Below are 17,649 nucleotides of genomic sequence, written 5' to 3'. Positions count from 1 at the left end.
AAATTATCCGTGTTAAGTGTCGGGGCTAGGTGCTTACGCACCCACGGCTGTTGGTCATCTTGGACGTGACATTCGGCCACGATCGCGCGCGTGTCTCCGAAGCGCCCGTACTAAGTTAGCGCTTCCTTCTTGCCGCCTTTCTACGTGGAAGTCATGGCAGAGCCACGCAAACGTTTCGGAAAAGCTCGCTGGAGAAAACATAAATCCGACTGCTTTATGGTGCGCGCTTACGTTCCCGCTGTCAGGCATCGCGCCACGACGTGAGGTTATTTTATAAGGCGATAAGAGGCGAATCGACGCCTTTGGCCTGCAGACGGGAATCGGCTTTCGTGAAAGCCTGGAACGGGTGTTTTTTACAGGAGTGTATAAGAATCGATGTCAACCTAATCTCCAACTTTTTTCCCTTTCTTGCGCGTTTGCTGACTTTTGAAGTTGCGTTGAGAGGTTGCTGTTAAACAAAGTGCCAACATGAGGTGGCCAGTGATCTTTTGGTCAGCCTTGTTGTTTGTTGATCTCGTTCCGTGCGGGAGCACCGCACCAGTCAACGATGAATCCGGAACGCATTCTCATGAGCCGACGGCGGAACACCAGCAGGTGAACTACGCCGACAGGCTGAAACAGCTGATCGGCAACTTCTTGGACGGGCAGGCGTCTGGGTTCAAGCGGCAGCTCCTCAGCGCCGACCTGTCGACCGAGTGCAGCGTGGGTCTCCTCAAGTTTGTGCGCGGCATCAGGAACCTGGAACCGTGGGCAATGAGACGTGAGTTTCCCCCTTTTTAAAAGCGATGACGAACAATATGACGAACAATATTCGCCAAAGTAGAGGCGCGTTTTAAAATTTACTGCCAGCGTTGGACCTCGCTACAAGTCAGAAGTGTTACAAGGTGATCTGGGTACCTGGGCACAAAGGCATGCCAGGAAATGAGAGCGTGCACGCCCCCCCCCCCCCCCCCCCCCGAGTGTTAGACCACCGCGCGTCTGAGCTTTCACTTTCACATTCATGGGACGCAACCAGAACATCAAGAACCAGTTTATTAGAGATATCCTACGGACAGCCCGTCAAAATAGACAGAAGCACCCCACACCACACAAAACGCTCACGCGCCGGGAATGGCCGGTATTCAATTGCGTGGAATGCATGCAGGCAGCCATGTGAGTGCGCCGCCATATCTGTGGCCAATCGTCTGTTGCTAGGCGACGTTGTGCGCACGGCCCCCATATCAGGCACCCCTCTTCTCCTCCATGCAACCATGTGAGTGCGCCGTCACTCGTTACGTCGGGCTCCGCGGGATGGCGGTACTTGTCCATGTCCGTGGCGCATCGGCCATGTCTGTGGCCGTTTCCAGTGTTGCCAAGCGAAGAAATTGACCGCTAAACTTTTCAACGAATACCATCTATACGCGATACTGAGGCAGATTCAGGCAAACACGCTACCTACTCTACACATCACACACCGATTCCAGCGACTGCCGGGGACCCCCAAGTGTCCTAACTGCGGGGATTACCCTAGCATCTATCATTCTATCATACTCTCAGGACATGCACACAAAACCTCAAACTTCCCCATACCCAATCATACCCCCCTTCGTGGGGAAGGAGGCTGGCCGAACCTAGCGCGGGAGTGCAAAGGTTACTCGTAGAACGCGCAGAGATGGCCCTGTCAACTATCCGGGGAGCTCCAGACTAGGGGTCCTTGTGGAAATAAAGTTATTTCTTCTACTGCCAGCGTTCTATCAGAGCAACGATCTTAACGTGGTAATGAACTCCTATCGGATTCTGCCGCGGACGGAAGGCCGTGAGTAGTGTATTGCATAGGGACATAAACGCGATTTAAAAGATGACGAATCTGGGAGAACAGTTTCGGTAGTGACGCTTCGATAGGGGCGCAGTAGCCAGTTGGGAGGCTACGCAACTTTCTGTGATCCTTTCGGATCGAGAATACTTTGTCACCATGTCGGATTCCTCAGAAATAGCGAAATTATTGGTTGATAATCTACGCTCTTCGCCGAATCAGGAACAGTTGACACAACCACGTGAAGCGAGCAAAAGGCCTCTTTGGAAAACTTATTAACGCCCAACCACTCCACACAACATGTCGCTGCCGTAGCACACACCAGTGTCGTGCCCTTTGCTTTTAGATCACAGGAAACAGGTGCCATTGAAAAGCTAATGATATATTACGGCCATTATACGCCACATGTTTTTCCCCAAGATAAATATCGTTTTTAAGGCGAAAGCCTAAATGGAACTCAGCGACACTTTCTTATACAAAAATTTTTTTTTTTCGAAATGGGAAGTGCTTTTTGAACGTAGTCAACAAGCGCATCCAGTGTGGATATTAGGTGATCAGGAAGTACCTCAGCCGATTATTACTGCTCTACGCCCACTAGAAAACTTAGAAACTCGGTCTAAACATCTTCCGCTCTTTCACTGCCTGAGTTTTGCTTGCCGTCTCGAGTGACGTCACTCCAGCTATATCGCTGCTATTGGCCGGCTTCTTTTCAGTTACAGCAACAAAATCATTCCATAGCCGCTTTTTAAATAAGAAACTTATTGATAAAAGGTTGAACCATTTTTAAAAGAAAAAGAGAAGCTAGAGGTGTCGTGGGTAGTGTCCTGACCAAGGATGCTTCAACTCAGCGGGCAGAGTAAAGGGCAGCCATTCGCTTGACCGGATGTGCAGTTCCGCAGTCACTTCTCGTGCCCACGGATGCGTGGGCACTCCAACTGGGAATACGTGCATGGTTTCAGTCGTCCGAACTGCAGGCACAATTGCGGCTCGTGCACCTCTCGTGCAGTGGTCGACGCGTCCGGCAAGTACCCCACGGGGGCGCTGCAGAGCACCCTGACCGACCTGGGCGCTTTCGACGAGTGCGTGGAGACCGTGGTGCACGACGAGTACGGCACCGAGACAATCCGCGGGCAGTACTGCAACCTCAGGCTGTTCGCGGGGGGCAACAGGACGGACCTGGAAGGGTACCTCATCAAGGCCATAGTGATGACACACCCCCGGGTGAGCTGCTTCGCTCGAGTTGCGGCTCGAACCACTCTTTGGTTTAAGCTGACACACAGTCGAGTCGACGACCGATTATTCAGACACGTATACAGGCACCCTGAAAATGCCCGAAAAATCGGGCAGTCCGAAAAAGCAAATGTTCCACCAAAAAACTTAAGGTCCGGGAGCCGATAAAAAGCCAGAATAATTAATTGAGCATGTCCGGAAAATTAGGCACCTGAAAAATAACCCGTCAACTATCGCGAAAATCATTGGAATAGGGGCCTACCAGTGAGATGACGTGCAGAAAAAATAACAGAAAAGACGTGAGCACGGGGAAAGGCATTAGAGAAAAGTAAATTTCAAATAAGTGTCTCCCGACGGGCCCTTATTTATTGATTTTATTTATTTATTTTACCCTCAGGGCCAGATGCATTACAGAGGGGAGTGGTTACAAGTCAAAATAATACAGAATACAAATACAGTGTAATTTGTAATGTAATACAGTGTACAGTGTAAATACAGTGTAAATACAGTGTACACTGTACAGTGTACAGTGTAAATACAGTGTAAATACAGTGTAATTTGTAATGTAATAAGAAAGATACATGACGTTGTTCCTAATTATACAATCTTTGCTACGCATGCACGAAACAAATGGTTATCGGCAGTTCTAACAATATTTTCGGGGAGGTGGTTCCATTCCCGAGATGTAAGCGACAAAATAGACTGAAAAAACCCTTCGTGTTGGTTGGCTGAAAACCCACTTTGTAACGATGATCGATGCGAGAAGAAAGGTACAGAGGCCGGGAAATTAGTTCATCGCGAAGAGCAACATGGTGATAAAGCTTATAGAACAAAGTTAAGCGAGAAATCTTTCGGCGAGATGATAAGGATGGAAGCCCAATGTTTGAATTCATGGCACTTATACTTCACCTCGTTTATAATTAGATAGTATAAAACGAACACAGTTATTCTGTACCAGTTCAAGTGCGTTAATTATATTAGCGTGGTGAGGGTCCCAAACAGTTGAAGCGTATTCTAGTTTTGGTCGAATTAGTGTTTTGAGCAGCAGTAATTTAATTTCTAGCGGTGCGTTATAGAAGTTTCGTCGTAAGTAACCTAAAATGCGGTTAGCGCTGTTCATTATATTTTCAATATCAAGGGACCAGGTCAGGCTACTTGTTATGTGGACACCTAAATACTTATACGACTCTACAGCTTCTACCGGAATGTCGTTTAGAAAGTAACAAAATGTAGTGGTATTAGTGCGAGATATCCGCATAGCTTTTCATTTGTTAATATTTAGTTTTATACGCTACGAATTAATCCAGTTAGCGACAACATTGAGGTCAGATTGGAGAGTGGTATTGGCATAATCAGAGAGTTCTTCACGAAATATTACGCAGTCATCGGCAAAAAGGTGTACGTTAGAATTTACAAGAGACGGGAGGTCATTAATATATATTAGAAATAAGAGGGGGCCAAGAACCGATCCCTGGGGTACACTTTTGAATGAACGCAAAAACCAATTGGTTCATCGTTGAGAAGAACTAATTCGGAGGCAGCACCAGAGCAGAGAGTTTGACTTGTGTTGTATAATAAACATACAGAACACAAGGATAATCAAGGAATGAGAGTTCTTCTAAGCAGCGGTGGATCGAAGGAAGAGAAAAAAAGGCGTATGCAAAAAAAAAAAATGGCCGCGTATCTGCTCCTTTCCTTGCAAATGTCAACGAAAGACGATAGTCGACTGGCGCCTTTAACAAGTAAATGCCTCCCTTTTCTTTCGCGCTCACCTTTCGTGCTGTACCTGTCCAATCTCGTTCATCCCAAGATGAAACGCTAGTGGTTTGCTCAAGTCAATGTATATTTACCGCGTTCTACTTCTCCAAGTTGGGTGCCTCGATGCCAATGCTGCGTTACGGCGGAGACACGCGTGAATCGAGGCATCCTACTACAATGTTTATAGAACCACGTTGCCCTACTCCACGAGCGTTCCAAGCGGAATGTTGAACCTATCCAGTGGAACCTTTCGTCGCTGTTTGATTTCCTAAATGGCGCCAGGAGCTATAGTAGCGCGGGCAACAGCAGGGAACGGCTTTCTGCAGTTGATGTAGTATTTTATTTACTATCGCAAAAACCAAGCATCCAAAATTTTTAATAAAAACAACACTGCAAATATTACTTATGTATAGATTTTCTGCCTTATGTCTGCGTAATGTCTTGTTCTTGTTCAGGAATGTTGACAAGTATGAACATATGTTCATACTTGTTCATAAAAGGCTCATACTTGTTCATACTTGTTCATACTTGTTCATTGCGCAGCTCCTGTTTCACTTTGGCCGGGTGGCTGAATCAAGGCACAGACAGGCTTAAAACTTGTATGTAGGCCAGCGGCAGCCATTTCTGGATTGTTGTCTTTGTGTGTGTTTCCCTTTTGTAATGCTTATTTCTTACCTGATGCTTAGTTGCATCGAGGCATGTTATGTATCTGCTTCGATGGACAAATAAACCTCTTTACAGACCGGCAGACAGACATGCAGACAGACCAAAATTTCTGCGTTTAAGTAGCCCAAGAAAGGCTATCATCCTGAATCAAAAAAGAATGACAGATCTGATTACCGGTATGATATATCGGATCGTTGGAGGTTCAAGAACGAAGTGAATGCGATTCATTCGTCTAACATGGTTGCTTTAGAGTTCTGAGAGGTAAACGTTAGCAAGTTTAAATTTAGCGTAACGTCACCGTGTTGACTCCGACGTAGCTATGAGGAACTCTTGCAGCAAGTTTCTCTCCCAACTTTTTTGTTCTCACAGCTGGTTTTTCAAAAATTTTACGTGAATTTACATAATGTTGAATTAAGTATTCGAAGCCCAACCGCAACGAAGTTTTCCGCTCCTTAAGCACTATTTTCCGGTAGTATTACCTTAAAAAGTGCTACCTGCAAAATTTGGAGGCCCAAATATGCGGCGTTGCATCGCAAACGAAGATCAGAAATGCTATTTTCAAACCGAAACTAGAAAAAAGGGCGGCCATTACAGCCCGCCGGAAGTGACGTTACACGCAGGAATCAAGTGGGCGCAGCCGGCGGATTCTCCCACGGTAAATTCTGCCTGCGAAAAGACGGCGCGCATGACCTGTGTTTCGGGTCGTCCGCTTTTTCAAACACTTAAAAACATGCACGCAAAGGGGTTTGGAGGTTCGCACAACGGTTATAGCTTCGCTGCGAGCTGCTGAGACGCGCCTGTAATAGTGCGGTAAAACGAAAACACAGGCGTCGTGGCGAAGCTGGGAGCTAGGAAATAGGTACACAACAGGCAGTGTTTAGCGCCAGAAGGGCACCGGCACAGCGAATATGCCCTGTGCCGATACAACCATCCCGTGTTTGTGAGATAAGAAAAAAAAGCTGCCGTGGGAGGAAAGCGTCGAAACATGCCGGCTAGCGTGAAAAATTCGGTTTCAGCACATATGTTATCAAAGTTCAAATCCAGAATTTTGTTATTTTTATTTGCACGGGCAGTTTTGTTCCTATTAGCAGGGTGCCTACGTCAAATCTCTAGAGAATGATGCCATGCAGCTACGAAAGCACTGCAGTGGGGCTCTTCGATTTACAGTCTCGGACTCACCGCGGATAGTCCGCGGGTAGTCCAAGGATTCCCCGGAGCCATAGGGATACATGGGAAAATCGAATGCCGGACTTCTTATCGGGGAGTCCGCGGTGAGTCTGGGACTGCAAATCGAAGAGCCCCATGCCTTCACTGGCATCGTGAAGCAGTGACCTTTCCCGAGGCTCAATGCTGCCAAATGTGCCCCCCTTAATCATTTTCTTTTTTTTAATCGGTGAGCGAAATGTAGCAAACAGCGGCTAGTTTTTATAATTTTTGACGAAGTTGTTTGAACTGAATCGATTACGACCAGTGCGCCGCATGCTGTACTTGTTAGCGCCCCAACCGGCGCGATAACAGTGACAACACGTCGGCCGTACTCGCGCTCTCGAAGAGTCGCCCGGCCGCGATCGCGCAGTGGGCCGCACAGCTATCTACTGTACTCGTTCGTGCCCCGACCGGCCGCGACAACAGCGTATCGTCTCACGTCGGCCGTTCTGCGTATTTTTTTTTTTTTTTGCGCAGTCGTACAGACGCCTGGCCTCGAGCTTGCAGTGCACCGCGCAGCACAAGCATATCGGGCCAGAAGGAGCGGCGCTCTGATTGGCCGGTTAAAATGTCGTCACATAGCAGAAAACAGGATTTGACGTTGCATAAGATTTTTTTAAAGTTCAAAGCCATCATGGCGGTGTAGCGTTGGTGAACGTTCAGGCGCACGTGTCGATATTGTCTCATTGTACGGTGTTTTAGTCGGTGATGTCCTGTTGAAAATTGTGCCAGTTTCGACCCCGCTGGTTGTGATTTGTAGCACGGGCACAGCGGGCACATTTTGCTTTCGAGGACGTATCAGGGCTGGCAGACGACGATGTGTGCCCGCAACGTTTGCGTGCCCGCGGAATATTTCCCCCTGATGACGTAGCTTTAGCGCGGCGTGGTTCTTAGATTCAAGGTACTGCCCGCTACCTCGACCCTGCGGATGCGTGTTCGCAGCTTCGTTCTCTCAGGAAGGAGCACCCGACGACGCTGAAGCGTAGACCTTCCCCCCACTGAACGCCGAGGTAACAAAGGACGTACTCGTATGTGTGCAGTAGAATAGTAGTAACAGCTCGGAACGTTTTTTGAATGCGCCTGGAAGGAGCAGGAAATCACAGAAATTGTGCCAGTGTTTTTCGTGTACTGCCGCAAAATATAGGATATGTGAATGCAGGCAGAAAAAAACTGAATGAATGCATGTTCTGCTTTGTGTGAAATTTGACCTGCAAAGCAAGTAATATCATGATAGGTTTTTATTTCTTAGTTTCCTGTCTACATGTCTATTATCGGAAAAATATTTGGCCCTGGCAATCAGGATACCGCTATAGATCTGTGCATATATTAATAAAAACCTTGTTGTGAGTCTGTCCTTGATATTGTTTCTTTCCTGCATGGCTAGTCTTTCCTACTAATCTTATCAGTTACTGTCATTAGCGACCTGAACTCTCAATCGTGCTTTGCTCATTTGTGCATATATTTGTTCCCACAGACTGTTAGCTTTGTTCCTGAATTTGTGCAAACACCACTTGCAATTGCCCAAAAAATTGAAGCATTGTTCGTTCGTTTGATTCAGCCTGCACCTGAATCAGTTCACTGCAAAAAATCCTGCATAAGCAGTGGAACTAGACTTGCACTCTTGGTCTGTTTCTGCACATCCTTGTTTGGGAGTGGAGACAAAGCCATGCAGTCTTGCACTCATCTGCACAGCCAGTGAATCTAATAGTGCGGTTTGGGTGCCACAATCTGCTCTGCTAAAACGAATGGCGAAATGATGCACCACCTGAACTGGTTCGCGTGCTGCAGGCAAATCGAATGGACCCTCGTTTGCTTCGGACAACTCGTGAAATCGCATGGCAGGTAGTACGGGCAAAACATATTGTACGCCAGACACATTGTGCAAGGTTCAAAGTATGCCACATAAGGCAATACTAGTATAAATGCTGAAGGTTGACGGTGCACAAGCAGTCATTGTAGCTCAAAATAAATGTGACTACCAACATTCACCAAGACAATTTTCTAAGCAGTAACTTCAGTTCATATGCACCTTTAGCTGAGTATAGTTTGCCAAACAAGCGCATTGTTCACCTCATGCCTTTGGTTCAGTTGGCTTGTCCTTGCAGTGCTGCACAAAACACTGCCTGAAGAATTAAAGGGTCCCAGAAAAGCCTTCTGTAAAAGTTACAAAAGGCCTGTATTGTCGCGTAGCACCAATATAGCGATGCAATGCCGTTGGAATTATTGATCTACATTCAGTATTAGCTGCGCCAGAAGCAATTAAATGCACCTCTCCCCACTTGCCGATCGACTCCTCCTCCCTCTCTGCTTCCTTCAAAGCAGCTGGAAACACTGGCAATAGCCATGTGACATCGCGACGCTCGACTTCAGTTCTGCGCTATCTACATTCATGCGCCTAGGCACGCGTGAATCGCTGCGGACCCGCCTTTGCCGCCTTTGGCTCGGGATCGCGCAAGAAGGAGGAAGAGCAGCCGGAAGCCAATGGCAGTCGGAAGCCAAAAGAAGCCGGCCGACCTCGCCGGCGATTGGGCGAATTGGGTCGCCTTCGCCGTTGCGTCAGCCGCGGTCGGCTCGCTGCGGCGTCGCGCTCATCGGCTGAAAAAGGCGATCTTCACAAATTGTTTACAAATTATCCGTACAACGTATGAGGCTCACACTTGGCTCAAAAACCCCCCGTTATGTGTTCTACCACCTGAATGCATTTGATTGCCACCTTCACAAAGCTTTTCGGGGTCCCTTTAACAAGTGCCCAAGCGGGGTACTGACAGGTGGTTTTGCTTGTTGACCATGTCATCTTTTCCTATTTTTTAGCATGCACCTTACGCTAATTGTTCCTATCTCCCCACCTGCCTAACATTGCATAGAGCCCCGCACGGGGCACCTTGAGCAATCTTGGTGACGGTACTGGCGATACCGCGGACCCCGAGCCCCCAAACATAAGCTGGATCCAACCGTGGCGATGTGTTTATAGGTGGAGGGTTAGAAACCACGAACGGTGGCCGTCGGAGCCCAGGTCAAGCTCCGGCGGATGGGCTCCCTGTCTGTTCACCAGGCAGGGAGCTCCGGGACCTCTTTGACTACCAGGGTAAGGTCAAAGAAGAAAGTACCCCCGTCTCCCTGCTTTTATACTATGCTATATGGCATTTTCAAACCCCCCCCCCCCCCAAACGTGATCGGCCCCCGAAAAGGGGCCGCACCGAAGTGAATTTCCCACCACTACCTACCATAGAATTCTCCAGACCTGACAATTTTCCCCGGTTTTTGATCATGGAATCTGCAGAAAAATCTGAACCTCTTACATCGAAGTCAGTCTTCCTCATTGCTAAGTTTCTTGAAAACATTCTGGGCACGAACTACAAAGCAAAAAAGCTAACCAGTGGTGAAATCCTTGTGGAAATAGAGAATCAACAACAGTCTAAAATTCTCCTCGAACAGAGCATGATCGGTGACTTGCAAATTAAGGTAACTCCTCACCGCAGTCTAAACACATGCCAAGGTGTAATCTCTCAGTTTGACCTAAAGGACGAAAAAGACTCCGACTTGCTGGAGGGCCTGCGTGAGCAAGGCGTTACTGCAGTCAGACGAATCACCATCCGTAGAGACAACCAGGAAATAAAAACAAAGCATGTAATTCTCACTTTCGACCGTTGCAACCTCCCTCAATATGTAAATGCCGGCTTCATCCGCTGTGAAGTTCGTCCCTATGTTCCCAATCCGCGTCGGTGCTACAAGTGCCAGCGCTATGGGCACGGCACTTTACAGTGTCGGGGGAAACTGACATGTGCCAAATGTTCTGATCACGACCACCCTACAGACAATTGTAAAGCCAGTAGCATGAAATGCCCAAATTGTGAAGGACCCCATGCAGCGTACTCGCGTACCTGTGAAAGGTTCAAACTAGAGAAACGCATCATTAACTTGAAGGTAACCGAAAACATCTCGTACCCGGAAGCACGCAAAAGGTTTGCCTGCTTTGCTTCTCCAAGGTACGCCGACGCAGCTCGCCGGGGGGCAGAGCGGCGTCTGGTCTCGGTGGCGACCCAGTTCAGTGAGTCTGATCTGGTCCCACCCCAGCCCCCCACTGGGTTGTCTCCGACAGCCCAACCCGTCACCACAGTGCTTGTTCAGTCACCAGCCGCTGTGGTGGCAACTGAGTCAGTTGGGGGCGCTGCTCCTTCCGCCATTTCTTCTCGACCTGTCCAAAGCTCAAGTGAGGGTACGGATATGGAGGTGGAGATGGGGGACCGCGCAGCAGCTCCCGCCCCTGCCGCACCGCCTGTGGCACTTCTGGCAGTGCCGATGCCATCGGTGGCGGCGGTTGCAGAAAAGAGCACCCACAAGGGTGTCACGTCCAAGGAGCCCAATCCGTTGGGCACTCCGAGGACGTCGGATGAAGACATGGACGTTGGACCCTATCTGTCTGCAGTGCAGCGGAAGGAACGGGCACCATCGTCCAAACCATCCGATAAGCCCAAAAAACCAAGAGTCACAGCCCCGAAAGACAATACGTAAACACTCATTCTCACACATTTCCAGTCGCTTTTGCAAATAATGGGAAGGGAAAATATTATACAATGGAACTGTAGAGGCCTCATCAAAAATCTTGACGATATATATCAGATACTGCACACCAAGCAGCCAAGTATAATGTGCCTGCAGGAAACTCATCTGAGCAGCAAAAAGGCAAACTTCCTGAATAATTATATGGTATTTAGAAAAGACAGAGATGGATGCAAACACTCCTCAGGAGGTGTGGCTATTGTTGCCCGAAAATGCATTGCATGTAATACCATCTCCTTAAACACTGTCCTTGAAGCTGTTGCGATCCGTTCAATAATATTTAATAGATTAATAACAGTGTGCTCCCTTTACATACCGCCTGACTTCCAGCTCTCGAGCTCGGATTTCGAAGGGCTGGTAGATCAGTTGCCCGAACCTTACATCTTGATAGGCGACCTGAATGCACATAATTCTCTTTGGGGCTCTTCCCGCACCGATGCCCGGGGTCGCCTCATTGAGAAATTCTTAACATCGTCGGGAGCATGCCTTTTCAACAAGAAACAGCCAACATATTATAATATAGGACACAACACCTACTCACACCTTGACCTGGCTATAGGATCGGCAGTACTTCTTCCGTCTCTTGAATGGGGCGTGGACACGAATCCATACGGTAGTGACCACTTCCCTACTTCATTAACATACATTGACAAAGGCCCTACCTGTTCAACTTCCCATAATAGGTTCAATGAAGCAAAAGCAAACTGGAATACATTTACAGAAATCTCCAAACTACACTACACATATATAACACACCTACACGTACATGAAGCCGCCCAACTCCTCACGGCACACATCCTCGACGCCGCCGAAAAGTCTATTCCCCACGCCTCTGGTGCCCCGCGCAACCAGAGGAGGCCGTGGTGGAATGAGGACTGCAGGCGGGCGCGAGAGGCCCAGAACAAGGCGTGGGGTATCCTGCGCCGGTACCCCACGTCGGGAAACCTTTTATTGTTCAAAAGGGCTAAGGCGATGGGAAAACGTGTGCGCCGTGAGGCAAAACGAGAGAGTTGGCGCTCATTCGTAACATCCATAAACTCTTACACTGACTCGCAAAGTCTGGACACGAATACGCAAACTAAAAGGACAACAGACACACAGCCTGCCCCTGGTTAGTACAACAGGGGACACACTGGAAGACCAGGCTAACACACTCGCACAACACTTCCAACACGTGTCCAGTTCAGCACACTACACTAGCACTTTCATGAAACACAAACTATTGGCTGAAAAGAAGTCGTTACTTGATAATGATAAGTCAACCTCCTCTTATAACTCGGAGTTTTCACTTCATGAGCTGAGAGCCGCTCTGAGCCCCTGTAAACCCTCAGCTCCAGGCCCAGACAACATCACATATACAATGATACAGCACCTACACTCAGACACTCTTCTAACACTCCTCCACCTATATAACAAGATTTGGCTTTCGGGGCACATTCCAAACTCTTGGAGGGAGGCTATAGTTGTAGCTTTCCTGAAAGAGGAGAAGGATCCTTCCTTTCCCGCTAGCTATCGACCCATTGCCCTGACGAGCTGCCTTTGCAAGCTTTTCGAGAAGATGATTAACCGAAGGCTTGTGTACTTCCTGGAGTACAATGGACTTCTCGAGAGCTGCCAGGCAGGTTTCAGGGCAGGGCGATCTACACATGATCAACTCGTTGCCTTAGAATCCTACATCAAAGATGCATTTATTCATAAACAGTATTGTATGACAGTATTTTTCGATATTGAAAAAGCGTATGATACTGCATGGCGCTATGGAATTCTTAGCGACCTTAAGTCTTTTGGTTTGTCAGGCAACATGTTTAATATTCTTGCAAGCTACATGTCGGAGAGAACTTTTCGTGTGAGAGTGGGCAATAGATATTCCCGAGTTCACGTCCAGGAAAACGGTGTGCCTCAAGGGGGCGTTTTGAGCTGCACGCTGTTTATTATAAAAATGAACACTCTGGGGAAAGGATTGCCACCAAGCATTTCTTACTCGCTATATGTAGACGACGTTCAAATCTCCTTCAAATCATGTAATCTGTCCGTTTGCGAGAGGCAAGTCCAGCTTGGTGTCAACAAACTCGCTGACTGGGCAGACAGGAATGGATTTAGGCTTAATCCAGAGAAGTGTACCTGTGTTGTATTTTCAAGGAGGCGGGGAATCCATGCTGATCCTAATATTAAGCTTAAAGGTGTCTCAATCCCTCTCAAAAAAGAACACAAATTTTTAGGCGTGGTGCTAGATGAAAAACTGACATTTATTCCTCATATAAAACACCTGAAACAGAAGAGCCTCAAAACCATGAATATTCTGAAGGTTCTTTCGCATTGCTCCTACGGAGCGGACAAACAAATACTCCTCCGCGTATTTACCAGCCTTATTGGCTCACGGTTGGACTACGGGAGTGTCGTCTATGGGTCCGCATGTAAAACGGCTCCGAAAATGTTGGATCCAGTGCTGCACTTGGGTCTCCGTCTTGCATGTGGAGCGTTCCGGACGAGTCCCATTGAAAGCCTGTATGCAGAGTGTGATAGGTGGAGCCTTGAACACCAGCGTTCGTATACTTCATTGCTGTATGCTATTAAGACGACTTCTGTAAAAAACCACCCATGTAGTTTTATCATAACCAACACCTCATCCGATCCGTTGTTCGCAGCACGGCCATCGATACCCGCTCCTTTCTCTATCCGAGTGAGAGCCCTCGCTGAGGAACGAGGGATTTCATTTGAGGATAGTATGAAGTGTTCTATTGCTGACCTCATTTCGCCTTGGGAGAGGTCAGCAATTTCGTGTGATATTTCTTTTAAACATATCAACAAACGAAATGCGCCTAGAGAACTTATACTACAGCACTTTCTACAGTTACAACACAAATACCCCCACACCACTTTCTACACCGATGCTTCGAAGTCTTCTTCAGCCGTCGCATGCGCTGCACACGGCCCAAACTTTACCAGTACGAAGACGTTACACAGAAATAGCAGCATTTTTACGGCCGAAGCATATGGTATCTTATTAGCAGTACAACACATTACACACATTAGAACAGAACACTCCATTATCTTTACAGACTCTCTAAGTGTGGTAACAGCCTTACATTGCTTCAGACCTACAAAAAACATTGTCCTCCAGCATCTAATTAAAGCTTTAACCTTTCCTCATCACTCGAAACTGAAAATAATTGTTTGCTGGGTTCCAGGTCACAGTGGCATTCTGGGGAACGAAATTGCTGACCAGAGTGCCGCTGTAGCTGCTCTCCGCAGTAGCATAGATGTACCATGTGTTCCCTACCTCGACCTGAAGCCACTGGTACGGACAGCCTTGCGCAAATCTTCGCAGGAAACAGGGGACACACAAACAGAGAACAAACTCTACACTATAAAGCCACACTTAGGTAGATACATAACAGACAAACAAGACAGACACAAGGAAGTAGCCTTAGCCAGGCTACGGATAGGCCACACTTATGTAACACATTCACACTTGCTCACTGGGTCTCCGAGACCCATGTGCAGCAGGTGTGGAGAGGGCCTATCCGTAGTTCACATACTAATCACATGCAAGGCACTCCACACCATACGACGCAAACACTTTCCAGAAATCTACAGACAACAAATCCCACTCCACCCATCGCACTTCTTAGGCGATGAACCAATGTTTACTGTCAAACGAGTTTTTAATTATCTATAAGAAGTTAAATTTCTGAATCTCATATCGTATCATGCATAATCACAACCTGGCCCTCTACACCAGCCATCCTCATTGTCTTTATTTGCTTTTACTTCTGGTGCTATTCACTTTTAGTATGACTTTAATCTGTGGTAGCTAACCATTTTTTTGGCGCTCTTTGCCCCAGTTGGCCTTGCGCCATTAAAATGCAACCATCAATCAACATTGCATAGAGGTAGTAGAGACAGCCTGAGGCAAAACGTCCAGGTAAAACTTGTTTATTTGGAGTAGTAGAAACACAGAGTGGGGCCCATTACCAAAGTTGTGTGTGGTCCAACTCCCTTTGTGTTGCATTCACACCACGGAATGAAAGTGGTGATGGTGCTGCATGGCTTGCCATTCCTAGGAGCATGCTGGAAATAACCAAGAGTCAGCAAACAGGGTACAACAACATATAGTGTAAGCGCAAGTGACTAACTCTGAGCGCCGAGCTTCCTTCATCGTTTTCCCTCTATTTATTAGCCATCACGGCATCGTCTTCGTCATCTTACCTCGCCCGTTCATCATCAGCACATCATCGCCTGGGCGCGCAACGCTCTATCATCATCATCATCGTGGTTCGAAGTCCCTCCTCGGTTTCGGGCTGCTGCTTGTCGAATAAAGGGTCTTCTCACCTTCAACAAAGCCTTCTAGCCGGAGCCTTTCAATAGCTAGAATGATCTGACGGAACCTTGAAGCGCTAGGACACAGGGACAAGCGAGTGGGACACACAAGGCGCTACTTCCAACAGTTTTATTAGCAGACGAAAACACACACATATATATATATATATACACATGAGCACTGCCCCACGTCGTAATGCAATTTTACACGTCACACTCCATTAAAAAAATCACGCTCTTTCTTCGATAAGGCGACAGACGCAGTACTAACACACTCGTGGTCCGCTTTCGCTATCATGTCAGCTTCTATTATCTCTCGCGTAAGCTGGTTCTTAAGCTTGGTAACAACTGCGCACTTGTCGAACAGGGGCTTGCAACCATGCTGCTTGCAGGGTGACGCAAGCCATCCCCCAGTGTTGTTCTTTGCGTCATTGCCGTGTTCACGGAGACGATCATTGAGGCACCGCCCTGTTTGTCCGATATACCTTTTCCCACAGTCCAACGGAAGGCTGTAAACAACGCCTTCTGCGCAAGCCACAAAGCGGTTTTTGTGCTTTTTGTTGCACGTCGATTTCGTGGAAAGGCTGGGGTCCGTCAGTCTGCATAGCTTGCCCAATTTGTTGGGAGCCGAAAAAACGACCCTTACTTTTGACCACTCGGCTATCTTTTTCAAATTGTGGGAAAGTTTGTGCACGTAGGGTATTACCGCCGTTTTTTGCTTTTCGATGGGCGTTGCCTCGATCTCACCGTTGCCTCTTTTTTTCCGTTCCTTGAGCAATGTTTCCGCTACCGAAACTAACACATGTCTGGGGTACCCAGCCTGAGACAAGCGCGCATCTTGATTGCCAAGGGTCTGACTCATGAAATGAGGACAAGATTTATTTAAGGCATTTCCGAAGCATAATTTTAAGATTCCCTTTTCACAAGCTTGGAATGCGCAGAGTTGTAGGGGAGGAGCGGCTTATTTGCTCGTGGTGCGTAGCACCAGCCGACATGTTTATCTTTAAATGAAAGACATAAATCTAAAAACCGGATTGACCCATTGTCTCGAAGTTCATGTGTTAGTTCAAGCGGTGCGAGGCGCTGCCTAACTTTTGATAATACATTGAAAGCCTCCGACTCAAACATGCAACGCTTGCAATTAAGAACAATTAAATAATCATGAACAAACCTAAAGATCTTAACAACCGACGTCCATGTCGGCTGGTGCTACGCACCACGAGCAAATAAGCCGCTCCTCCCCTACAACTCTGCGCATTCCATGCTTGTGAAAAGGGGAATCGTAAAATTATGCTTCGGAAATGCCTTAAATAAATCTTGTCCTCATTTCATGAGTCAGACCCTTGGCAATCAAGATGCGCGCTTGTCTCAGGCTGGGTACCCCAGACATGTGTTAGTTTCGGTAGCGGAAACATTGCTCAAGGAACGGAAAAAAAGAGGCAACGGTGAGATCGAGGCAACGCCCATCGAAAAGCAAAAAACGGCGGTAATACCCTACGTGCACAAACTTTCCCACAATTTGAAAAAGATAGCCGAGTGGTCAAAAGTGAGGGTCGTTTTTTCGGCTCCCAACAAATTGGGCAAGCTATGCAGACTGACGGACCCCAGCCTTTCCACGAAATCGACGTGCAACAAAAAGCACAAAAACCGCTTTGTGGCTTGCGCAGAAGGCGTTGTTTACAGCCTTCCGTTGGACTGTGGGAAAAGGTATATCGGACAAACAGGGCGGTGCCTCAATGATCGTCTCCTTGAACACGGCAATGACGCAAAGAACAACACTGGGGGATGGCTTGCGTCACCCTGCAAGCAGCATGGTTGCAAGCCCCTGTTCGACAAGTGCGCAGTTGTTACCAAGCTTAAGAACCAGCTTACGCGAGAGATAATAGAAGCTGACATGATAGCGAAAGCGGACCACGAGTGTGTTAGTACTGCGTCTGTCGCCTTATCGAAGAAAGAGCGTGATTTTTTTAATGGAGTGTGACGTGTAAAATTGCATTACGACGTGGGGCAGTGCTCATGTGTATATATATATATATATATATGTGTGTGTTTTCGTCTGCTAATAAAACTGTTGGAAGTAGCGCCTTGTGTGTCCCACTCGCTTGTCCCTGTGTCCT

The 17,649-nt window shown here is 47.6% G+C and overlaps 1 protein-coding gene across 1 annotated transcript in view; it reads left to right on the top strand.

Moving 5' to 3' along the window:
• The first annotated feature begins 468 nt into the window (after positions 1-468).
• LOC144138975 (nose resistant to fluoxetine protein 6-like) overlaps positions 469-17,649 on the top strand; it is a 100,771-nt gene continuing 83,590 nt past the window's right edge. The window contains exons 1-2 of the mRNA XM_077671478.1: positions 469-760; positions 2,799-3,013. Coding sequence (XP_077527604.1) covers positions 469-760; positions 2,799-3,013 — 507 coding nt within the window. The remainder of the gene's footprint in view (positions 761-2,798; positions 3,014-17,649) is intronic.

Source organism: Haemaphysalis longicornis, unplaced genomic scaffold (assembly GCF_048455015.1).
Source record: "Haemaphysalis longicornis isolate Haplotype H1 unplaced genomic scaffold, Haemaphysalis longicornis Haplotype H1 scaffold_5, whole genome shotgun sequence".
NCBI classification, from domain to species: domain Eukaryota; kingdom Metazoa; phylum Arthropoda; class Arachnida; order Ixodida; family Ixodidae; genus Haemaphysalis; species Haemaphysalis longicornis.
The sequence above is the reverse complement of the archived record's forward strand: the minus strand, read 5'-3'. Positions and strand labels throughout refer to the sequence as shown.